Genomic DNA, 27005 nt, shown 5'->3' on the forward strand with positions numbered 1-27005 from the left:
AGGAGCAGTGAAAGTGGAGAGAAGGGAAGAGATGTGAACATCTTCAGCAACAAGAGACAGGATTGAATGATTAAGGGGATGTGGGGAGCAAAGGCGGGCAGGAGTGACAAATAACCACAGTATTTCTGACTTGAGCGCATGGGTGGGCAGAGATGCAGAGGGGAATACAAAAAGAGTAACAAATTTGGAGTTGGGGAAGTTGTTTGTAGGAAGGATATAGGCTGAACGATTGAGTTTCATGATCCAATATGATACCCAAGTGATTCTGTATCATTTGATACATGAGTCTAAGGAGAGCGATCTGGGTCCCAGGTTTAAATGTATACAGGTGTTAGGTGAAGCCACACGTGTACCAAGATACTCCAGGAAGTGTATGTTGATTGAAAGAGCACTAAGGAAGGAAGACACCTGTGGAAAAGGTTGAAGACAAAAGGCCCAGAAAGGAGACTGGAAAGAGTACACAGAAAAGCAAAAGAAAAATGAATGCAAAGTTGTAAAATCATACATAATGAGCTCCCTATTATAGGAATCATTCATGCAGAAGACGTCATATTTGTACCTTTGTTGTATTAGGCACAGGGCTTACTATTTTTCACCACTTACTATTTCAGTGACCTTGGATGAATTACATAATCTCTTGAAGTCTCAGGTTTTTCACTTTATGCTATAAGGTATCCATTACACAGGACTATCGTAAAGATTAAAAGGGTATGAAAGGAGTTCTTTAAATGTTCTTTTCCTCTTCTACTTTTAATCCATATACAAAAATTTCAACAGTGTGACAAAACTTCTCTTTCATTAGATAAATGCCCAAGCCTTCCCATTTTATAAGGCCCTGATGACTTCACACAACTTAAAATATATTTGTTGCCATTTTTTCCTATGTGGATAATGGGTATTTTTTGGATGGCGTAGAAGAGATTATTATGTTGGGAGAAGATTGAACAATACTTCTAAACCTAACATTCTTATTAATGCATTCAGAAGACAAGAGGAAATTGAAACTAAGCTTTTCCCCAGGCAGTTTGTAAAACCATTCTTTTTCTCTTTCTGAATTTTGGGAATGTTCCCCATCTGTTTCCTGGCATCTACCCCATTCTCCATGATTTCTAAAAGATTATCAGTAGGTTATATACAAACCATTATAATTTTTATAGCAGAAAATACCTTTCCCTCCTAGGTAAAACAACAAGCTTTCACTTCCTTTACATAAATGCCACTGAAGGAAAAAAGCCATTTAATTATTTGTTTTTCAAAACATGTTTTTCTATTGCATTTGCAAAGGTTTACAAGGAATACATCTAGTGCTTAATTGCTTGTGGCTGGGGAATACAATTATTCTTCTGGAGTCTACCAAATATTTATTGTGATTGCCTCAGCTGAGGTTTCAGGCTCATACCACAAAGATTGAAACTAATTGAGCCCAAACCCCAAAGCTATTAAATGATGGCAGATTCGTGTTGAAAAACAGGAGTAATGTCAAGCCTTTGACACTGGGGGGTGGAAGGATTGTTAATGTATTTTCTGTGCTGCAAGAAAAACCTGATTGACAGAATTCATTCTTTGCCACATAATTATCTACTTCTTTGTTGACCCATCTGGTCCCCTTAACCATGTGCTAATACCATCATAAAACAATCAGATTAAACTGGTTGTCTGTTGATCAACGGTTTCATACAAATTTTTCACAGACTGTGAAGCCTTCCCTATTAAAACTATAAAGAGAGCACTAGATATTGACAGGGCTTTTCCCAATATTTGGGTGTGTAGACTAGAAATCGTAAAGTATTTTGGCATCTTTTTGACAGACAACATTTTTTTACAGAGCACTGTTTAAACTTAAAGCCTCCTGGGTGACACGTTGCTTTTATCTAACATTCATTACGAATATAAAATTGTCCATTCTGAGCTGTTTTTTCCACCTGGGCTCTACTTAAAACCACATATGGCTGATTCGCTTTGTTGTGCAACAGAAACTAACACAGTACTGTGAAGCAATTATACTCCAATAAAGATCTATTCAAAAAAACCAAAAACCAAAAAACCACACAGAAGCTCTTATTATTAGAATAAAAATCTCACGAAGAAGAAAATAATTAAGGAATTCTAAAAGAAGTCAACAGCCACGGTTGTTAAGGAGAGAAGAAAGGGAAAGGTAGAATGAAACCAAGCAATTTTAGAGTTACAGAACTCAGCAGAAAAAGAGCCCTAAGTTGCCAAAGAGAGAGCACTTTCCTACAGAAACCTCAGCTATTCTGTCTCCTACATGGCTCTTGATTTCCATTCTCGATACCCTGATTCAGAATCTCATCCTCTACCTTACCCTGCAGACACTCCCTATCGACTCCTCTTCCTAAAACCCAGAGCTAATCATCTTGCTCCCCTCTAGCTTCTTTGACGATTTCCCATCGCCTATACAGTTCCAATTTCTAAGAAAGGCATAAAGGTCTTCCATATTCTTGTCCCTACCTACACTCATCTACTTAGTGCATCCTTCATACACTCAAAACTCTAGCCACTCCTAGGACACACTTTCCTATCTCTGTCCCTTCACCACGAATTCTTTTCTGTCTCCACCTCTCTTACCCACAGTTTCTTTTGTTAAATCCTATTCAACCACCACTTTGGAGAACAGTTTGACATCACCAGGTAAAGTTAATCCTATGCATACCCTACGACCCAACAACTTCATGCTCAGATATGTACTCAAAAAAATGCACACGCTTGTAAACCAAAAAGTATGTAAAAAATATTCATGGCATCATTATTTGTAAGCACCAAATGCTGGCAGAAACAATCAGTTTTCGTTAAGAGTAGAGTGGATAAATTGTGGTATATATATATCATCAAGTGAAATACCGTAGAGCAAGGAAAATTAATGAAAAGCTACAACATGCAACAACACTCACCGCACTGAGAAACTAAATGTCAAGCAAAAGAACCTAACATGAAAGAGTACATAGTGTGTGGTTCTGTTTATGTAAAACTGGTCTGTGGTGTTAAATGTCAGGACAGTGGTTACTTCTGGGGAGGAAGGAGGAATAGTGATTGAGAGGAGGCATAGATGGCTGCTGGATGCTTGAAATGTTTGACTTCTACTTCAAAATAACTCATCCACCTGTATGCTTAAGGTTTGTGCACGTCTCTGTATGTATGATATGTATCGTGAAAAGCTTTTTGTTCCTATTTATTTTTCAAAGTCAAGATCAATTACTATCTTTTCCATAATGTCTCAGCTGACCTCTCCCATTCAAAATTGGTCTTCCTCTTTTCTTTGAGTTCCCTATGGGCCTGATTTTTCTCTCAAGGCATTTGACTAACATGCCTTGAATTTTAGGCATGATGACTACACATGACATGGGTTAGGTAATTAAAAAGAAAGATGGTTTTAAAATGAAGCAAACCAATGGTGAAAATTGAACAATATAATGACTTAGTTCAAACTTAGGTTTTGGTTGACCCTTCAGCTTAACAATGGCACATAAATAATCATCCTGACTAGCTCCTTCTGCTGAAGGCAAATTCCTTTCCCTCCCACTTGCCCTTTATCCAACTATGCAATGGCATTTTTTGTTTTGTTTTGTTTGGGGGGTGGAACAGGGTGCAATATGGTGTATGTTTCCAGATATTAGAAAGCAATGAGCAAAGCCACTTATCAAATGAAGCATGTTACTACTGATCCAAGGTTGTGCCTTCAAAATGTTTACCGGGACATGGTTCATGAAAACAAGCTTAGCCGTCTCCCAGAGCTCAGCAGTGACATTCAGTCCTTAACTCGAGTTTTCCATGGGCATGGAGTGAAGCTGTCAGCTTCATCTGTAGTTTGCAAACCCAGATCTGCAGGAACTCTTTCTATTGCCCATATCCTCAGAATCAGCCATACTTGTGCAGGAAAATCCATTTAACTGCCTCTTGCAATCCCACATGGCCAAGATACCAGCTTCCCAGGGAGCATTTATGAATTGCCTTGAAGTCATTTTGTCTTGAACCTCTTTTCCCAGAGCAAAACAGTCCTCCTGAGACTGAGTTTTTCATAGTCATGGAGCAGACCTAGACGGCTGCATCCCTTAGCTCTCTGTGCTCTGGTCTGTCTTCCCCTCTATCCCGCACCCCTCTCAACACACACCTACTACGAGCTTACTAAGGATAATCTGTGTCACTCCCCACAGCACTCTGCCCATTGTAGATGATTGTTTCTTAACCAACAGGATGAATATGCCACAGTATGGAAATCATTCCATTCCCCTGGCTAGTTTTTCAGAGTATGTGGAATGGGTCATTCTTTTGAGCCAGAAAGATGCTCTCAGCTTTTAAATGTCCCAATTGCACTTTTTCCTTTACTCAATTCCAAGTGGAAGGAAGGAAGGAAGGAAGGAAGGAAGGAAGGAAGGAAGGAAGGAAGGAAGGAAGGAAGGAAGGAAGGAGACTTTCAAAGTTGCTTTTAGCCATGCTCCCCCAAGCCTGGAAGCATGTTTTCATTGCCCAAGATGTGACCTTCAGATTATTTAATCTCAGGCTTTTAACAATATTGCCTTGTGTCTCTTGCTCCCTACTTTTGTACCACAAAGTCCTCCCTTTTACTGTCTACATCTTTTTAACAGATTTAAAGGCTATCTCGGTGTTTCCTCTCTTATTTTCACTCAGAAACACTACGGTTTGGAGTCCCACTTTTTAGACTAGGCTGGCTGTTTTGTTGTATTCTTATTTTTGGTTTTGCTTTTCATTGAACTTTAATCTACTCTTTTGATAGAACCTGCTGGTTGAAGTGTCAAGTTCCTAAGCGACTAAATCTTATAAATTTAATAAAGTTAATGTTTTTTTAAAGCACTAATTTCCAGTTTACTAGATGAAACAGACTTGCAGCATAATCTACATGAATGCAAAATAAACCATCTACAGCAAGTGATAAGGAAACTGGGCAAAAGGTAAAAAGCATACATTGGAAAAGAAGGTTCTTTCAAAATAAAAAAAATCAGCCATTGTTGTAAAGGAATTTAACAAGACTTGCTGTATTTCCCCCATCCCACTTGCAAAAAGTCAACAAGACCATCTAGCACTTTGTGTTCATGTCAAAAGTCAGATCAGAGTATCCTAACACAAAGCGGAGAAAAAGAAAAAGAAACAGAAAAGAAAACCCCTAACCCCCTCCCCCATGCTGCAGAACCGTAACTGCAGAGTTCAAATTCAAAAGAAGAGAAAGTGGCAATGGAAAGAGGTGATGGTGACTGGGGACTTGGCAACACCAATGCTCCTTTATTGCTTTTATTGTTGTTGCTGGTTTTTTTTTGTTTTTGTTTTTGTTTTAAACAGACGTGGATCTAGTCTCCCCTTACACAGTAAAAACACTAGGCTTTTGTGGTCAGGCTGGCTGCTATAACAACCAGCCCCCAATTTTCAATGGCTTAACACATCCAAAGTTTATTTGATGCATATGTCAGTGTGTGTTGTATGTGGGAGTGACAGGTCAGTAAGCAGCTTTCCTCCAGGTAGTAATTCAGAGACCCATGCTATTTCTGTCCTGGGAATATACAGTCCCCTGGGGCCTCAGAGACCTCTGTGCATCCAGTCAGTGGAAGGGGAAAGAGACTAGAGAAGGCACAATGTCTTCATTAAAACCAAAAGCAGGCCCAGAAACTACAGCATCCTCCTGTCCACATCCCTTTGGCAATGGAACTGGGAAATGTAGTCCAGGAGGGGTCACTGCCTCCTCATAAAAATTCCAGATTATGGAAGGGTAAGCATGAGATTTTGGTGGACAATTAGCTAACTCTACCATGATGCCCAAAAGGATCTCCTCAACTTCTTAACTGATTCATAACATTCTCCTCCCGTGACGTCATTCATCATTTAATGAACCACTTTTTGGAAATCATTATATGCTAGAAACAGTACCAAGGCCTGGGAATATAAAAATGTGGTCCTTGCCCGCAAGGACCTCAGAGTTGGTCCTAAATAGAATACAGAGATTGGATCTGTAAAGGAATATATTTGAACACCTGTGGAAGAGAGACATTAATTATTAAATATATAATTACAAGTGATTTAAAGTAATGAGAAGGAGAACTGGGGGATATAGGAGGAAAACAGAAGGACTTATCTTAGTTTGGAGGGGATATTGGGGGAGCAAAGGGTAGTGGACAGAAATGATTATCATGAGAAAATAATTCTCCATAGAAGGACCAATATTTTGGTTGACTGGTTTTCAATATTTTTTTCACTTTCCCTCAAAAATAATTTTGCATTGCTGTACACTCAGTCCCATCTTTAAGTTGGCATCTGAAGTTTTACATTGTAAGTTGACACGAGCAAGCTTTAACACTCAAATGATTTTCTTTTTTTCCACAGATTTACGTTTTTCTTACTCAACTTCTTCCTTAGAATATCAGGTGTTTTATGCTCGAAAGTTCTCTTCATTTCTCACCCTACAACACGTCTCTGCAAAAATATATTCGTCTAAAGTAAAATTCAATGTTTAAAATATTTTATTTAAGTGTAGGACTAAGTTTTAATGGTTGTTTTATGTATTATGATACTATCAATACATAATTGATAGCGGTGGAAAACAGAGAAGCAGTTACCAAGGGTCAGACTGTGGGACTTTTTTTTTTTTTTTTAACCACAAAAGAGAAGCTAGGACGGAATTTGGGTCGGATGAGGGGTATTGTTGTATCTTGACTTTGAGGCAGTTACACAACCCTATGTATTTATCAAAATTCCTAGAACTCAATACCAAAAAGAGTGAATTTTTCAAATAAATGTATACAAATTTTAAAAAAGGTATCATTGATGTTTGACCTTTTTTCTTCACAGCTATTCTTTTTCCTTCTGAATCTTCAAAGTTTGCATTTTAGCCAAATGCAATTTTTCTCTGAAGATATTTTTCCCCACCAATATTATCTGTGTTTTCCTCAAATCACTATCTCATCTTATTCAGAATCAGCAAATTTTGCAAAGTATTAACTTTGGATGCTGCCTAATTGAGAAGTTTACTTTCCTCCCATTTGACAGACTAACATTTGAAAAGAGACTAAACAGTATGAGTGACAGCAAAACATATGCCATAAAGAGAAAAAAATATCAAAGTATGCATAGATATTATCTTTATTGTTATTTTTTAGCAAATTATTCTTTTAATCATTTTAAAAAGCCTAAGCATTAGAGTTTGGACTCCAGATACTTTCTCCCAACAATGATGAAAGCCTGTTTAAACCTCATCGCCCAACTTTTCTTTACACCTCTTTTTATACAGTTTATGCCTCAGAAGTTTTAAAATAATTAAGAACTCCTTTCTCTGAGTTGTTACGCAGAGGTGGAAACAAATACTGTGGTTAGAAAACCTAATGTTGTAGAACTCAGCATGATGGGTCACGTATTTCACCATCAGACAGCCAATTCACCATCAGACATCCACATCAGTCAGCGGTTACTCCATAATCAAGATACTATCCAACTGACTTCTACAACATTCACTGCCTAAATCTATTACTCCAACACTTTGGACTGACCGTATCATGTCAAAGTGGTAGCCTGGGTCCAGGTCTAGCACAGTCTACTACAGTTATGCAGGATAGTGAGAGCTGATTGGCTGGTATCCCATTTACCAGAGAGCCTAGTCCACAGCTCTGCAGACCTTCACGGCAAGAGGAGCTAGCTACCTGCTACATGAAATGAATTGATGGGATCAGTAGAGCTTTTCTGACTACCGAAGCCTGACTTGCTGTTTAACACTTCCAACGGAAGCATTAGAGTTTAATTCCTTTATCTCAATGATACCCCTCTCTTGAGTTTGTGGCTTTTGTTTGAGATTTAGGTAGTTCTTTGCAGCAGGGCCCCAGGCAGGAGAGGCATCACCCAAGAGAGGGTAGTGCCCGGTTCTTAGATGGTGAGAGAAAGTAGACAAGAACGTTTGGTAAGTATTAATCAAATGAATAAGTAAATGGGGATAAAGGAGGTAAAGCTCATGGACACTGGGATATGAGATGGGGGCAGGAGAAGGTGGCGAGAGTGGATGAGTCGGGGGAGGAGTGGACCTAATTAAAAACCTAAATAGGAAGAACCTGGCTTGAAGATAAACTTGGCAAATTCTGTAGTCAATTGTTGACTCACCTTAAGGAAACACAAAAATGATTCATTAAGGAGAGATTAGATACTTTTAATTTTTTTTTGCATCAAGTGAATCTTTTTGTCTCAAATTAGAAATTCAGGTGTGGAAAATAATGTAGTTCTCAATTCAGCATAATATTGGGTTGACTAGGTGCTGTGACTCCTGAGGGCCCGTGCTAACGGACGGTTCTGGGTTAAATCTGCAGGGATGCTTTCTCTGATCAACAGTGAGCTTTACAGTAGCAAATTATTTCCTCTCTTTTCCCTCCACTCTTTTCAACACGTTTCCATGTACCATTATTTTTCACAAAAATGACTCCACAAGAAAAGTTCCCTAAGAGGTTTTTCCCCTTAGAAGCCTGAAAAAAAAAAAATCAAACATTGAGCACCTCTTTTCTTCATTTTTACCCTCATACCAAGAGCAGGTATGTATCCTCTCCTTCGACTTATCTTTTCGAGTTTCATCAGTCTTTGCGGCATTTTTAACATGAACTTTAAGAAGGGAGTTCAGTATAACATTGGTTTGTCACCCGCTGCCTTCCAGATATATTGCACTGAATTATAAACCCCCAACTCTTTATTTGATAAGTTTATATGGTTTTCTGAAAATAATATAGACCCTGCAGAAATATTAAATCATACTGAGGTTAAATTTGGTGTCAGTAAAGCTAATTTAGACAAACCAGAGACTTAATGCATTAGTTTCATATTGTGGGTAGCAAGGCACGTAAGCCTTGAGATGTGTAGAACAGGGGTGGGGACAGCGAAGAGCACTGGCTGGCTTTAGAGTTGCCTCGTCCCCAGGAATAAAAGTCAATTTACATCACGGTTCAAAGAGTGGTGTTAGATCCAAGCTTCCCTGATGTTACTGAGGATCCCATCTGCTGGACACCAGGAGTCACCAGGCAAAGTTGATGCAGAAAGTCAGGTGGGTGGCAGCCTCTGAGTTTTGGGTGGTCCATTTAATTTGGAACAAGACCTCTGTCAGTGGCTGGCACTAAGGGAGATAGCATCCAGCTGCCAAATTACCGGGAATGTCAAGTGTTAGGCATGTTGACAAGATCCCAGTCAACTGGGCTGGCGTTCAAGGCAGGTCTCCAAATCCAGCACACGGGAACCAAAGAATTAAGCAGAAATAAAGAGATGAAACCAATCATAGAGACTGTCCCACACAGCAGGCTAAGACTGGATGGACAGACAGCTGCTCACTACAGGGAAGCCAGACTTACGGACATAAGACCTCAGTGAAGTCCCCTCCGATCTCGCATATGATTTGATCAAAACTGGCAAAGGAACTTGGTGGGACAGAGCTGAGGGGGGGTGGTGAAAGCACAGACCATGCAGATGAATGGAGCTGTAGGAAGCAGAAGTAGACCCTTAATAAATAAGGGCTGGATTCTGTCTCAACTGTAAAATTTAATCTTGTTCTTTGAGAGTCACTTGGGATTCTGAATTAACCAGTATATATATATATATATATATATATATATATATATATATATATATAAAACATCTTACAGAAAAACCTGAACAACTTTTTGGCCAACCCAATATATTCCAGCATCAGTAAAAGTAAAGTAAAACAGGCACTCTGGTATACTCTCTCCCTGATCAAGATCTGTCATTTCAAACCTGGTTGTGCATCTAAATGAATGCCCTGGAGAGCTTGTTAAAACCACACACTTCCAGGCCCTGCTCCACACCAAGAGTATCAGAATCTCTTTGAATGGGCCTGGGATGCAAGCGTTTTAAAAACTCCCCAGGTAATTCTGAGGCTACTAGCGTATGGACCATTGTTTACGATCCATCTTTTATGCTCCATCATAAATCTTACGATTTGTATCCTATTTGTGGTTAACAGACTTCTAAAAATCAAAGCTATGATAAAGCAATGAAGAGTTATATTAATAATAATCATACTCATACAGCCTTTGGGCTGCACCAGGTGACAAAGCTACAGCAAACTGAACCGATCCCTGTCTTTCCCCTTCTGTCCTGCTGGACTCGGTGCCAGTTGCGAAGACACGGCCCTTTGCAGGCAGGCCCATTGTCACACCGATGTCTTGAGTGATGGTGACTGGCACACAGATTGTGCCAGCCTTCTTAGCATCTTAATTAACCTGCTTCAATTCTTAGGAAGCACTCTTCATAAGACATGTGAAGCAGGAATGGCAGGGAAATGTACTTCTTCCTCATTTCTTGGTTCTACTTTGCATCACTGGTAAGTGGTACAGTATATGATCCCCAAACAGGCAGGGTCAAAGCTCATGCACAGGACCTTTCCTGCCCACTCCAGCCCACCCCGACCTACTCCTTCCTTTCTATCACATATTCTCTGTGTCACTCGACTTTGTCCTCTAAAAGTATCATTATTCATTCAACCTTCATAGAAAGCAATTTTGCAAGGATATGTAACAAGAAGTTTAAAATGATTTATGTACTTGACTAAGGAGTTCTATTTTTAAGTATTTATCATAAGGAAATAATGAGTATTTTTTACGAGGAAAGGACACTTACTGCTACATTATATATATAACCTCTGATTATGGAAAAGGAATATGTAATGTTTGTGTAAAAGGATATTTATTGCAACATTATTTATAATCCTCCTGAATTTAGAAACACCTTAGATACTCAACCAATGGCTAATGGTTAAATAAAATCTCAACAGTTAGATGCTAGAAAACTGGGAAGATGTTAAGCTGTACGTTTTTGATTTATAAGATAGAAAAGGGAAATGTCCATAATAAGATTGGGGGCATAAAAAGTTGCAATGCAGTATCATTTCAATTTTGTTTAAACTAGTTGTGTGTGTGTTTTATAAATGACATGAGGGAATATACCAAAAACTGGACAATCTGGGAGGCAGAATTAGGGTAATTTTTATTTTATCATTTTTTTCCTTGGATTTCCTCTAATAGCATGTTACTTTTTCTGCTTAAAATATTTTAATTTAATTTTTATCTCAAAGTAATAATTAAACATAATAACGAATAAATGAAAAATGACTGTCTCCTGAATTAACCCATGCTCACTCAGTCCTGCTCCCCAGAGGCAAACACTATGCCTTGTTCAGGTTTCTTCCTTCCCACAGTTACCTCTGTAATGCCAAATAATACTCATGTCATACTATTTATTGCTGACTAAATTGCAAATATTCTCTTTGTCTTATTAAAATAGATGTCTAATTTACATCTCTTATGCAATATACCTCATCTTGCCCCATCCTCGTAATGGAGATATGTCATTTTCAGTTGACATCATAAAAGGGTTTTTATTAGCATAACTGTCATTTTTATTTACTGCAGAGTGAAATAAGATGACCATGAATATATTACATTTCCTTTCTTATTTGATGTTTTCTTTTGTAACAGCAAGTTCCTTGTTGTCTTTTTATCTTTCTCCAATGTCTTTGAAATAATAATGTTTTGAGCTCCCTGACAGATATTGTATCAAGGTATTCTATCAGTGTCCCCATTTGTCAGTCTAATTAGACTGATTCATTATCATCCCCAGAAACCTCCACTTGCATTCTGGTCTCTGTCTCTTTAGCTCCTATTGCTGTCCACCATTTAGAATATCCACCTCCTTCTAATCCAGTTATCGTATATAAATCTCATGTAGCTTTTAAGATGCCACTAAGCACATATCCTCTGATCTGCAGGAGGTAGGGTACACGTGGTCAGGGCATGAGGCCAAGTAGCCAGGGAGCAAAAGGCCCCAACTGGTGTGGAGGTTTTTAGCATTCTCATGGTGCTTGGGAGATAAAAAGTAGAGTTCAGAACCCATCATAAATGGAAACTCTAGGAAACCATCAGAATTCTCATATGAGTATGTGCTTGAAATAGGGACAATCCAGAAGTAGGCTGAGCTTTGCAGGGTGCAGATTGGCCTTGAGTTAACTCAATACAGATTCAACTGAGGCCGTTGTCCTTCTACTCTAATCTGGGTGGTTCATCTCTAGGCCTGTTCACTGCTGTTACCATTGGATGCTTTTTTCTAAATCCGAGGCCATCTGTTTGCTTGGATAAGTTCCTCGTTTGTTTAGTACATACTATCTTTCAAGGCAAGGGTCTATAAGAGATAAACGTTCTGAATTCTTATGGTTTAAAATGTTTTTATTATACCTTGACAATTGACAGTGTGGTTCAATTTCATTTTTTTGCTTTATGTCTTTGAGTTATTAGGAGCACACAAATTCAGGATTGTTAAGTTTTCCTGTTGGATTAAGCATTTTATTATGAAATGTCACTCTTTATATCTAATAATGCTGAAAATTTACTTTTCCCCATATAAACATAGCTATACTCAGCTTTCATTCAGATGATGTTTACATGGTGTATCTTTTTTATCATCTTTTAACTATTACTTTTGGGTTCTTTTATTCAACATGTGTCTCTTTTAAGCAGCTTAGAGGGGGGGTTTTTTGCTTTTATTTTTAATCTAGTCTGATTGTTTTTTCTTAAATAGTCTATTTACATTTAATGAAATTACTGATATATTTGGGTTTAAATCTATATATCTATTTTTAAAAATTTGTCTCATCTGTTCTTTGTTAGGTTTTCCTTTTTTGTTTTCTTTAACAAGTATTTTCATTATTATAATTTTTCCTCTATTTTCTTCTTAGTCAAACATTTCTTAACTATTCTTTTGGTGGCTACATTGAAGATGACAACATATATCCTTGACTTATTAGAGCCTGCTATCTTGTAGGAAATTCTACTAAGAAGTTATAATAATGGTACATAGGCCACATTGTCTGAGTTGTCACTAAACAGACAATGCAAAATCCTTTAAAAACAATTTAACCCCATTAACCACATTCTAGCCTTGTGTTTTTATTGTCCTGTATTTTAATTCTACATACACTGTAATCCTTAAGAATAATTATTATTATTGGTCATTTTCCTTCAACACTTTAAAAATTATTTTAGGGAGTTCTCTGGCAGTCCAGTGGTTAGGACTCGGTGCTTTCACTGCCATGACCTGGGTTCAATGTCTGGTTGGGGAACTAAGATCCTGCAAGCCGTGCAGTGCCCCCCCAAAACAAAAATTACTTTAAATGTGTCATTATATAGTCTTCATTTCTATTGAGAATTTAGCTGTCACACTTGTTACTTTTCATTTAAAATTTAGGTTCTTTTTCCCCTTCTGGCTGTTTTTAGGATTTTATATTTTATTTTGGTTATTAGCAACTAGATAGCAATGTATCTATGTGTCCTTTTAAAATTTATCTTGCTTGGTGTTCACAGAGATTCTGGAATATGTGGCTTGGTATTTTTCCTTAGGTGTGGATTTTCTCAAATAGTATTCCCTCAATTGTTATTTTTTCCCATTGTCTTTCTCTTTTCCTTCAGAAAACCTAATTCTCTGTATATTTTCAACAGATCCCTATGTCTTTTACTTCTTTGTCTATATTCTGCATCCTTTTTTTTCTCTCTGGGCAATTTTACTGACCTATCTTCCTATTTACTAATCTCTTAACTGTACCCAACCTGCTGTTAAACCAAGCTATTGGAATCCTAATGTCCATTATTAAGCTTTTCTCTTCTAGCATTTCAGTTTTGATTCCTTTTTTATAAAGTTGGGTAAAATCAAGATCTTTCCATCTATTTTATTGAATACATTACTTATACTAATTTTAAAGACTGTGTCTGATAACTCCAACAGCTAGGTCACTTGTCGGTCTGATTCTACTGTCTATGTCTTCTCTTGCAGTCATTTTTTTTATGCCTCGTAATTATTGATTGAATCCTGTTTATGTATGAAAATTTATAGAAGCTCTGAAAAAGTTTGTTTTCCTTCAAATAGGACTCATTCTCTCTTCTGGCAGTATTACCTCCGTTGAATCTATATTGACTTAACTCAAGGCCAATCTGCACCCTGCAAAGCTCAGCCTACTTCTGGATTGTCCCTACTTCAGGCACATACTCATATGACAATCGTGATGGTTTCCTAGAGTTTCCATTTATGATGGGTTCTGAACTCTACTTTTTATCTCCCAAGCACCATGAGAATGCTAAAAACCTCCACACCAGTTGGGGCTTTTTGCTCCCTGGCTACTCGGCCTCATGCCCTGACCAAGTGTACCCTACCTCCTGCAGATCAGAGGATATGTGCTTAGTGGCATCTTAAAAGCTACATGAGATTTATTTACGATAACTGGATTAGAAGGAGGTGGATATTCTAAATGGTGGACAGCAATAGGAGCTAAAGAGACAAAGACCAGAATGCAAGTGGAGATTTCTGGGGATGATAATGAATCAGTCTAATTAGAATGATGTGTGTGTCCTCAGAGATACTGGCAACAAAATTCTAGGAAGAGGAATTGGCATCAGTCTGGAGAAGATTTTGGAATCCAGAAAGGCATATCTGGATTCTATTTGGGAGGCAATAGAAAATCCTGAGAATCTTTATAATGGGTAAATGACATTGTAGAAGCAATATTTTAGAAAAATTATTTCAATAAACCTGCAAAAGTTAATATACATTGAGCAGATTTTTTTTAAAGCAGGGAGAAAATTTATAATTTTTAGATGGGCAAAAAAAAAGTGCCAAATGGATGGGATGAATTGGGAGATTGGGATTGACATATATACACTAATATGTATAAAATAGATAACTAATAAGGACCTGCTGTATAAAAAAATAAATAAAATTCAAAAAAGTGTCAAATGGATAGTTTAGAAAATGTAACATCAACCAGAGTCAGATAACATTTATATAGAATAAGGAAGTCATAGAACGCAAATAAAGAAATTTATGCCTAAAGTTGAGGATAGTAATTATTTCCTAGAGGTCCTCTAGGAAAGAGTCTATCAAAGAAGAGTCTTTGCCTAAGATAAGGATCTTCAGAAGTCTAGCTCTCTTTCCCCCATATGCTCTGGCACAGTATGAGTATAAAGGACTTTATTCCTGTGCTATCAAGAGGGTGCTAATGATGGTTTTTTATTCCTCCCCTGCTTAGGGAAAACTAGCCGACTATTTATAATACTCAGGTACTTTATATGAATAAATCTATAGTGAAAGAAGATATTACCATGTTATTCAATCATTTGAAAATTATCTTCTCGAAACTTATCAAAGTCCAGAGTGCTATGAGTTATATATTTCAACGCTAACACTTAGGAGCGTCTGTCCAGAATGGGGATGTATACTAATTGCCTTTGTTAACAGTTCTGTGTTTATGTGCTGCAGCAGGATGGAAGGAGGCATGAGACAGGGCCTACTCAAGAACACGGGGACCGGAAGAGCTATTCCAATCACAGCATGGGAGTGCTGACAATCACATGGTGACGTGCAACCAAGATGTCTGATTAGGCTCCCTTGTGAGGAGAAAGACGTTTTAGTATGAAAATGAAGACCCTCTCTCTCTGATCCTCGCGGTCTCCTCCTTCCTATCCAGCCCCCCAAATCCATAAATATTCCATTTTAAATATAGAGGCACAGAAATTGAGTCTGGTATTAGCTTCAGCTCCATTATCTTGCTATAATTAAAGTTATATCTAATCTATCTAGTGATGTCAATTGCTTTCTGTGATCAACAAATGGAACATGGGGTTTCCTTTCTTGGTAGCAATCAAGCAGCCACGTATGGAGCCAGTTATGGCTTCTAGCTCATTCTCCATTGGTGAATTCTTCCCTTGCATCTGGTTATGCCATTCTCTTTCTGCCACCTGGAAATAGTGAAGAGAATGGCTCCATCTCTCGCTAGTGGACCATTAGTGCCCTTATTTTGTTGGTATAGTACTTTGGGATGCAAGATGCCTCGTTACGTACATTCAAGTTATTACTACTAATTGTCCAATTGATTTGCTATATTGTACATGGATAAAAATAATAGGTTCCCCTTATTTGTCAAAATACCCCCGTAAGCACAGTTACACTGCAATGTCTGCACAAAGGTGGTCCACATGCATCCTCAGGTAATTGTCACCAGAGAACGCTCCATATGCTAATGAGTTCTTTCTATCACTGAGAGACAAACATCCCTGCAAGACTTCTCTAAGGCACATTTATATATCAAGGTAACAATAGGCCCGGCCTCATCACAAGATGAGCTGGAATGCTCCAAGTGCTACATCATCATTTGCAGCTCATTTGCGGCATTAACATTTTGCTGTTATCATTTGTTTCCCTGTTTCGCATGCTCCAGGGTAATAGATGTGCTGTGCCCTCAGGGTGCCTCCCACCCGCACACTCAGAGTATGTATGCCTCCAACACTGAGCCACAGATTACATGAAGGAAGGTACAGATTACAGCTGTAACTTCATTACAAGTATCTGGTGAGGTAGGTGCAGTAAAGAGGTGTGAGCAGAGAGGACAGAGTGACCCCATGATGATGTGCTCTCACCTCTTCGGCTCTGGGTCCACAGCAGCGGCTAAGGTGCAGGTAAGAGGCATCTGATTCATTACATTTCAGTGGGGAACTTCTCGCTGTCTGGTCACACAGGATATAGAATTTTATGTTAAACTGATAACAGTGTATTAGTCTCTCTGTATACCAGCTTATAGCACAATGACGCCAATTGAGTATGCCATTTGTGGTGGCCAGAGAGAACTAATTAGCTAAAAAGTAAAATATAAATGACGATATCAGTGACAACCCCGTCTGTGTTTTGATAAAGCATTTGAACTGTGCACATCACTTGTATGAGCTGACGTCATCGGGTCTCCTGGCGATGCTGGATGACTGACTAGGCTGGCTTTGCAAATGATTGTTTACATCTGTACTGAGCTCCCTCTCTGTGTCAGACACTCCCCTAGGCACTCTGAGTATTTAAAATTCCTACCAAGAAGACTAAGCCTGGTAACTCTTCCGCTATGCCGTGCTGCAGCAAAAGTTAAAGACCCCCAATCCACTTTGACTGTGATATCCAGGAAATGAATTGGTCACCTCCAGCTTAATGGTCTGCTCCTCTCTCCCTGCCCTGAAACAGACTCAGTAGCACCCAATATAGCCCCAGTAACGTATTGCTTAAGACTGTTGCTGATCACCCGATATGTCTGGATCATGTTCATTTCACCAGGTTGTGGGCTTCTAGACAAAAACTAGCCTACAAGTCTTCTCAGCACTTTCCGTGCGTGGCATAGTGTTGCATACGCATCTTGTGTGCGTATTTTGACCAATGTTTTCCAAACATGGCTGTGAAACCAAATCACTAGGTGAACTGATTAAAAGATAACAGTTTTCCAGGACACATTCCATATACTCTGAATCAGACTCAGGGATGAGAGCCTGGAATCTCTATTGCTTGTAAACATCACAAGTGATTATTGAGACACTGGGCTATGGCTAGAGAACCACTGATACCTGGATAAACATTTCCCATCTCTCGCATTCCATCATAAAATTCCTGACCCGTGTTCTATTTGTAGCTAATAATTTATTCATCAAAGCTTTGATAAAGTGAAAATGGATCATTATATTAGTCCTAATCATAACCATCATCTTTTTACATATGGGTACAGATTTGTATTCATTGCGTTTATCCTGTTCCCTGGTCCTGGGCCCAGATGACAAGGGCTTGGCAAACTGATCTAATTAATTTCTTACAGTCCTTTTGGACTCTGCCCCAGGTGTACAAACACAGCTTTTGCAGGCAGGAACAAACACCAGCTAGTTACTCCAAAATCTTGTGCGGTGCTAGTCGTCTGCTCAGAAATTGTGGCAGCAGCTGGGATCTTAATTAACTTGCTTCATTGCTTTGGGAACGTTCCTCACAGGAAATGTTGAGGCAGAAGAAATTGCATAGGCAGGGTCTTCTCAATACTTGGTTTTACTTGGCATCACTGGTGAGTAGTACTGGGTGAAAGCCCATGTCAGGTCCTCCATGAAGCCTGGCCACTTGAGCCCCCAGTATCTGCCTCCCTCTGTATAATTCTGTAAAGCAGACTCTCAGTACCACCCATTATGGACCCAATAATGCATTGCTTCTTACTGTTGCTGTTTGTTCTATGTGTTTGGAACACGTTCCTTTCATTAGTTTGTGGATTTCTAGACACAAGGACTAGCCTAGAAGTCTTTTAAATTCTCTCAGTGCACAGGCAAATTATCATGATTTAAGCATGATTTCATTGCTTATGTTTACTACTGCTCATTTATTTTATTAAAAGTGAACTCTTCTTTACCAATAACTTGAAATGTCCAGAAGGCCTCATTTGAAATGTACTCTATCTTTATGTTCAATCAACAGGAATTTCTGGTTATTAAGCAAGAGTTTGGGGGTATAATTGTTAATTTTGCTACCTGATATTCAAGATTTGGGATGTGAATATTACATATTCCATACCCCTTAGTCTATATGTAAATGTAACCCCAGTTCAAATTTCCTGCCTGAAAAATGTTGATATAATTTATATCTGTTTGATAACGTTAAGCTCAACTAAAATATAGCTTTTTCTTTTTTTCTTTTTCTTGTTTTAAAGAGCAGTGCTGCTCACAGTGTGATCTCTGAACGAGCAGCACCTGGGAACCTGTTAGAAATGCAAATTCTCCAGCCCTACCCATACCTACTGAGTCAGACGTCCAGGTGAGTCTGCTGCACTCAAAGTGGACCATTGGCTCTAGAGAATAACTACTGTATCTTTGTCCATACTGAACACTAGACTAAACATTTTGAGGTCAATTCCATTTTTAAATTGTCATATTAGTTGATGCTAAATGGTAATTTCTTTTTGGCCTGAAAATTGAATTCATCATCTAATTCCTGAGAATGGATCGGACCACCAACCTGCCAAGGGCCAATATGTCTGAACATAGAGCCTTCATTCATAAATCATTTAAATCATCAAACAGGAAACTCAACCGGAAGTAAAATTGTTCTCTCTCACATAATGCATAGGATGGATTTTAAAAGATAATTCCAGCTGGATAATGTACCCACTGAAAAAAAGTTCAATTTACCAATATTCACACATACTTTCTCAAGAGTTCCAGAGATTTTCAGAGCTTTGCAGTGATTCACTCATTCACTCTAAATTCACACCTTTTTTCATTTGTTCTTCTCAGAAATGTATCAACTCAATGAAAAGGTAAAATGAGGTAAGCTCAAAATTGTCAGAAAGATGAGTTTATCTGGGAATAGCAATGGAATTGCAATTCAGGACATGCCAACTGTAGCAAGCTACAGGCAGGTCCGTTGAGGGTTTGGAGTAGGCTGTATTTATGGGCAGGGCAGGTAGAGAGTAGAGAGTTTAGTCTGTTAACATCAAAACAAATAGAGACCAGCTTTGAAAATTCCCTGAGCAGACAAAAACAGTCTGCTACATACAAAGTTCAATTCAGCTTATTTTCTGGGACCAACCCAACCTGGGTCATTCCTTGTGCATGCCTCTGGAAACCATAAGTGAAATTTCCCAAGGTTGAAATGAGGCAACCCCTGACTAGCTTCCTATTGTCTAAGAAAATTCCAATATTATCAGTTTTCTGTAAGTCAGTCTCTCAGTCCTTGAGTTTTGTTCTCCTGAGGGCACGTGCATGAAATTTTCTATTTCATATCCTCTGGTTCTATTTTAGACTAAAATTCTTTCACAGATGCAATGTGAAAGGCATAACGATAGCATGAATGACCTCCTAACAAACATTCTAGAAATTGCACATCCAAAGGAGTGTCCGCACCTTCACCCTTTCAAATGGCTGCTTTGGAAGTCTGTTCCCACGTCCCCAGTGTTAAAATTGCAGCTGTCTGAGACCTAGTTTAGAAGAGGCCCTTCAGCACTCCAAACACATTAGTTTAAATGTGTTTAAACTAATGGACCAGTGGACCAGTTCTTATATTTGAGGGGCAACTTACTTTTTAAAAAAATGACCATTTGATTATAATAATCCAAGCGCGTTGAATAAGGTTAATGATGAAAGTCAGGTGACAGCACTCCAGCATTAGAGATTTTCTTGTTCTAAATGTGACTGGTTCTGTCTTATATTTTGAATCTGGATCTGAAGGTCATTCTGACATCAGTTGGGCCAGGCCTAACTGTTAATGGTGACCCTTGGGTTTCTAAGTTTGGGTACGCTGGTGAAAATACACATGTATTTATTCTTTTAACAAGTCTTTGCTGAGCTTCTACACTGAACTTGATGCTGAGCTACAAGAGCAATCAGGATAGACACAGTACCTCTCCTGATAGAGCTTCTGTTATTTTAAGTAACACCTTTATCATTCTAATCTTCAGGTAGCCTGAGACTGCTGACATATTTTAGTGATTAATGGTGAAACTGTAATTGTGCAATTGTTGTCATCCCTCTTTAAGTTTCAAAAAAATGGTTATACCTCAGCCCCTTTTGCATCCAGTCATTACATACAGGTAGATTCAAGCAAATTGTCATTCTCAGCCTAGATGTCAAAGTAGTGAACAAGGATAGCAAGGTCCTTGCACACCCAGGTATCGTGCTAAACAATATTATGCTTAGCTTCCTAAATTGAAGCATAATCAAAAGGGATGAATATAAACAACACCAATATTATCTAAATGCATTGGATATTTTAATTAATTTAATCCTCACGATAACCCAAGGAGATGTGTGCTATTATGATCCTATTTTACAGATGGGGAAAGTGAGACATAGAGAGATAGGGAAGCTTGAGCTGAGGTCACATAACTAGATGGGGCAGAGCCAGGCTTCAAAACCAAAAAGTCTGACTCCAAAGTCAGTGCTCCTACTGATTACTCTGTATTTCCTTAATGAAATGACAATTAATGTAGTATGAACATAAATAAAACATTCATAACTAAAAGAGCTTGTATTACTGTATGTGCAATTAAACTAGGAAAAATCCCTCCTCACTCAGGGGACTGGCATCAGTGCTTGACCTTCTATGGGCCAAGGAGACCTAGGTCTGTCTACACCTTTGATTTTATTACCCCCTTCCCACTGATGGGTTCTCTTCAACGGCTTTAAAATGTAACTCCCATGTTCCTGAATCCTTGTTTTCCTGGTAAATTAGCTGTCACACCTTGGAGCCCACTGTCTCTGTTTGAATTTGTTTTCTTGTTTGGGATCTTTAAAGCAAGTCTTCTGCTTACTCTACTTTCCACTTGATACTACCCACCTCATACACTATCCGGGACTGTGCCCTTTTCTTTCATTCTACTACTTTTTCCATTTGAATTCAGTGTGTCAGGAGCTATATTTTCACCTCTCAGATAATCTCAACCTTCTGAAAGAAAAGGCTTGCTCACTGGGAGTCGTATTAGTACGATCAGCCTCCTAAGAAACAAATTCTCAATGTCTATTGTCTCTGAATCTGGGAAACAGGAAAAGCGGGTTTCTTCACAAATTATCTCAAATTCCTAATCAAGAGCAAACAGAGATAGCACAATAACCTCAACCTTTTCTAGCCTATTAATATTCATGAATTCAATCCAATGTAATATTTTATCATATTATATGTGCAATTGTACAATATTACCATGGGAACTATCTTGCAGAGATCTTCATGGCTCGCTCCTTTATTTTCATCAGCTCTCTGTTCAAATATTACTTATTCAGAGAAGACTTCCTTGTATAAAAATAAGGCACACCCCTCTCGAGTGACTGCCTAGACTCCCTCATCCTGTTGTTTTTTTTTTTTCATAGACTCTCTCACCATTTGAATGTTTTTGTTTATTTATCACATGTCTTCAGCTCCTTGCAGACAGGGAATTTGTCCATTTCATTTAGTTCTCCAGTGTCTAGAAAAATGCTTGGAACAATCGTTGGTCAACAGACATTTATTTTAAAATAAAGAAGATACTGCTGTAATTGTCAAGAAGGTTAAAAGTCTCAACAAAATTAAGCTTTAAAACATATTTGCCGAGTGTTTATGTTCCTAACATTCATTTGCTGCGCATTTAAGAGGTAGAAATATGAAAAATTTATTTATACCTTAAGTCAATTTATACTAATTTATCAATTAAACCACTTGAGTAATATATAAGTATTACAGGTGTTCCGAAATGGGATTAACATTGGTCAAGAATCCTTTCTTATACTTTCTATGTAGCTAGTGAGATGCCCTCTCTTATTCAGAACCATTGGATTAAAAAAAAGAGGCGACTATACTTCTAAGGTCTGTATTCTATGAAATGTGATTCCAAACTTTGTGCTGAATTTCCTGCCCTCCAGTAAAGATAGCTTTAGAGAACATGTACTCTAACATTTAAAAAGTTCTTGAGCCAAAGGGCACTCACTCTTTAAAGCAACTCTGTGATGGGAGTAGCAACTCCTACATAGGGAACATGACACAGTAACAGACGCTGATGTTAAAGGTGAGAGACCTCAGATCTTTTTTTTTTTTTTTTTTAAACATCTTTATTGGGGTATAATTGCTTTACAATGGTGTGTTTGTTTCTGCTTTATAACAAAGTGAATCAGTTATACATATACATATGTTCCCATATGTCTTCCCTCTTGTGTCTCCCTCCCTCCCACTCTCCCTATCCCACCCCTCCAGGCTGTCACAAAGCACCGAGCTAATATCCCTGTGCCTTGCGGCTGCTTCCCCCTAGCTATCTACCTTACTACGTTTGTTAGTGTGTATATGTCCATGACTCTCTCTCGCCCTGTCAAAGCTCACCCCTCCCCCTCCCCATATCCTCAAGTCCGTGAGACCTCAGATCTTATTCCAACTCTTTAGATGCTCAGACATACCAAATCCACAGCTCTTTAACAGCCCGTACCTGTGTGTGTGTGTGTGTCTCTGTCTGTCTGCTTCTCCCTCTCTCTTCCTCTCCCCTTTCTCATACACATACACACGATGATTATTAAAATAATTTGAGTTATATACTCAATAGCATGTGACTTATCCAGCCTATTAAAGAGTGGCTAAATTAGGCCCTCTGCAAGAGACAGAGACAACGCAATTTTGGATTAGAATTCTACATGCTGAAAATATACCATCTATTTCTTCTTTTGGTCTACCATCACTCTCTTTCAAGAACAAACTCAAGCTCCACAATTCAGTACTTTGCTGTACTCAGAATTCAGCGCCAAAGTATATAACATTGGCTTCTTCTTGAATTGTTTCTTTGTTAAATCAGAATACCTGTACAACAATTATGTGGATAAAGGGGGATTAATATAGCATCATTGACCTTAGAGTAGATTGTGGACCACAGAAATCACTAGCTCAGCATCCTCATTTTACAGAGAAGTTGAGGAACAAAGAGGTCCAGTGACTTGCTCACAGATCACTAAGCTAGAAAATGACAGACAGGATCATGACCTAAGTCATTAGCTATCTAAGGATGAGGTTCTGGTTTTAACCACAAAAGAATACTCAATCAAATGTGCTTAGAAATAATTTGACAAAGTAATTTCATATAAATTCACAGCATAATCATAACTCAGTTTGTTATAAACTAGATACTGTAGTCAAGCCTTAGAAAATGATTCTATGAGAATGATCCTACGAGATTCTCATTCTCAACCAATATTGTCCGAAGTGTGCAAAGCAGAACACGACCATCATAGAAAGTAGACGTCATTCCAAAACAGATTTCTGACTAGGATATAGAAAGTCAGGAAGAACATTATTCCCACCATAACAAATAGAAAAAGCCATTTAATCTGTAAAGTTACAAACATTTTTTGAGTACGTCAGGGAGCTTGGGTTGTAGCGCAGGCAGTTAGCCAAAATATTATAAAGTCAAGCACTGGTTTATCTGTGGCAGAGCATAAGAGGAAGATGGGGCCACCATACAAGTGGACACAAAGAATTTGGCTCAAATTTTTAATGAATTGCTAGATGCTGAATGTGAAATAGCATGAGGGTATAGAAACCCTGGTTGCAGGGAGCCACAAACACAACATGAACTGTCCGTCTCAGGCTTTTCTTCCCAGGCCTCCATGAAGGCTCATGCAAAAGACTGAAGGCAATGTGGGAAAATCTTAGCCTCACTGTGAGCCTCAAGGAGGGGAAAGTCAGAAAAGCCCTGCTTGTATACTTTTCCCTTCAGAAAAAAAAGCTTTAAGCTGCTGGGGAAAGTCACCAAAGACTATGGCCCCAGGACACAGTTGAAGATCCCTTGCAGCTGCCTGTGAAGAACAGAATGTATTGGAGACAAGTGAGAAACCATCCTGGGTTCAGATCATGGGTGGCCTACTTCTTGGGGAGAGGCAGGATCACTGAGACAAACATATTCCTAAGACTCGCACACTGGGCCTGATTGAGTCTGAGGCTGCACCAAGATTACCAGGAGGATTCCGTGCCCTAACTACCAGGCTATCAAGTACAAAGTAACAACCAACAGCACTCTACTGGCAGAGGAAGGTCAGGAACATAGAGAGATTTTTTTGAGGAAGAAAGTGTATAGGGGAGGCCAAATTTGATGATCAGGAGGAACGCTGAGGAAAAACCTCCAGCAAACCAAACTCTATCCTAAGTAAAAAGTATTAAGAAACTTGAAGTCAATGTGCATGGAGGGTAAGAATAACAACAACAAAATCCAAATCCACCTCAACTACTGACTAAATTGAGTCAACATCCTACAATAGTAGCGTAGCAGAAAAAGAGATGTGCCCAATAGAGGACATGTATATTCTTACCTCCATCTCTATTCTTATACACAATATCTAACATTTGCTCAAAAAAAACAAGACATACAAAAAGCAAGTGCAAACAGCCCACTATCAAAAGGAAATAAAAAGAATCTGAATCACAGATGATCATATGTTGAACTATTAAACATGGAATTAAAAAACAATTATTACCATAGTTAAATATAATTAATACGTTAGGGGAAAAAGTGGATATCATGCATGAGGAAATGGGAAACTTTAACAGAAACAGAAACTATAATAAAGAGTACAATGAGGAAGATGGCAGAAGAGTAAGACGCGGAGATCACCTTCCTCCCCACAGATACACCAGAAATACATCTACACGTGGAACAACTCCTACAGAACACCTACTGAACGCTGGCAGAAGACCTCAGACCTCTCAAAAGGCAAGAAACTCCCCACGTACCTGGGTAGGGCAAAAGATAAAAACAATGAACACAGACAAAAGAACAGGGACGGGACCTGCACCAGTGGGAGGGAGCCGTGAAGGAGGAAAGGTTTCCACACACTAGGAGCCCCTTCGCGGGCGGAGATGGCGGGTGGCGGAGGGGGAAGCTTCGGGACCGCGGAGGAGTGCACAGCAATGGGTGCAGAGGGCAAAGCGGAGGGATTCCCACACAGAGGATCGGCGCCGACCGGCACTCAACATCCCGAGAGGCTCGTCTGCTCACGGGGAGCTGAGGCTCCGCTTCGGCTTCGGTCGGAGCGCAGGGAGAGGACTGGGGTTGGAGGCATGAACACAGCCTGAAGGGGGTTAGTGCACCACGTCTAGCCAGGGGGGAGTCCGGGGAAAAGTCTGGACCTGCCGAAGAGGCAAGAGACTTTTTCTTCCTTCTGTTTCCTGGTGCGCGAGGAGAGGGGATTAAGCGCACTGCCTAAAGGAGCTCCAGAGACAGGCGCGAGCCGCGGCTAACAGCGCGGACCCCAGAGACGGGCATGAGACGCTAAGGCTGCTGCTGCCGCCGCCAAGAAGCCTGTGTGCGAACACAGGTCACTATCCACACCCCCCTTCCGGGGAGCCTGTGTAGCCCGCCAGCGCCAGGGTCCCAGGACCCAGGTACAACTGCCCCGGGAGAACGCACGGCGCGCCTCAGGCTGGTGCAACGTCATGCTGGCCTCTGCCGCCGCAGGCCCGCCCCGCACTCCGTGCCCCTCTCTCCCCCACCCCGGCCTGAGTGAGCCAGAGTCCCCGAAGCAGCTGCACCTTTAACCCAGTCCTGTCTGAGCGAAGAAGAGACGCCCTCCCGTGACCTACACGCAGAGGTGGGGCCAAATCCAAAGCTGAGCCCCGGGAGCTGTGAGAACAAAGAAGAGAAGGGGAAATGTCTCCCAGCAGCCTCAGAAGCAGTGGAATAAAGCTCCACAATCAACTTGATGTGCCCTGCATCTGTGGAATATATGAATAGACAACGAATCATCCCAAATTGAGGAGCCATGTGGATGAAAGGCTCTTGGTGCTGCAGCCAGGAGTTAGTGCTGTGCCTCTGTGGTGGGAGAGCCAACATCAGGACACTGGACCACAAGAGACCTCCCAGCTCCACGTAATATCAAATGGCGAAAATCTCCCAGAGATCTCCATCTCAGCACCAGCAGCCAGCTTCACTCAACGACCAGCAAGCTACAGTGCTGGACATCCTATGCCAACCAACTAGCAAGACAGGAACACAACCCCACCCATTAGCAGAGAGGCTGCCTTAAATCATAATAAGTCCACAGATACCCCAAAACACACCAACAGACGTGGACCTGCCCACCAGAAAGACAAGATCCAGCCTCATCCACCAGAACACAGGCACTAGTCCCCTCCACCAGGAAGCCTACACGACCCACTGAACCAACCTTAGCCACTGGGGACAGACACCTAAAACAACAGGAACTACGAACCTGCAGCCTGCAAAAAGGAGACCTCAAGCACAGTAAGATAAGCAAAATGAGAAGACAGAAAAACACACAGCAGTTGAAAGAGCAAGATAAAAACCCACCACACCTAACAAATGAAGAGGAAATAGGTGGTCTACCTGAAAAAGAATTCAGAATAATGATAGTAAAGATGATCTAAAATCTTGGAAATAGAATAGACAAAAAGCAAGAAACATTTAACAAGACCTAGAAGAACTAAAGATGAAACAAGCAAGGATGAACAACACAATAAATGAAATTAAAAATACTCTAGATGGGATCAATAGCAGAATAACTAAGGCAGAAGAACGTATAAGTGACCTGGAAGATAAAATAGTGGAAATAACTACTGCAGAGCAGAATAAAGAGAAAAGAATGAAAAGAACTGAGGACAGTATCAGAGACCTCTGGGACAACATTAAACGCACCAACATTCGAATTATAGGGGTTCCAGAAGAA

General features: G+C 39.6%; 1 protein-coding gene across 1 annotated transcript in view; it reads left to right on the forward strand.

Moving 5' to 3' along the window:
• Positions 1–16439: 16439 nt before the first annotated feature.
• LOC114892607 (phosphatidylinositide phosphatase SAC2-like) overlaps positions 16440–27005 on the forward strand; it is a 45757-nt gene continuing 35191 nt past the window's right edge. The window contains 2 exon segments of the mRNA XM_029217740.1: positions 16440–16496; positions 18533–18636. Of these exon segments, the coding sequence (XP_029073573.1) occupies positions 16440–16496; positions 18533–18636 (161 nt within the window).

Source organism: Monodon monoceros, unplaced genomic scaffold (genome assembly GCF_005190385.1).
Source record: "Monodon monoceros isolate NGI ecotype Baffin Bay Population unplaced genomic scaffold, NGI_Narwhal_1 Super_Scaffold_1, whole genome shotgun sequence".
NCBI classification, from domain to species: Eukaryota; Metazoa; Chordata; class Mammalia; order Artiodactyla; family Monodontidae; genus Monodon; species Monodon monoceros.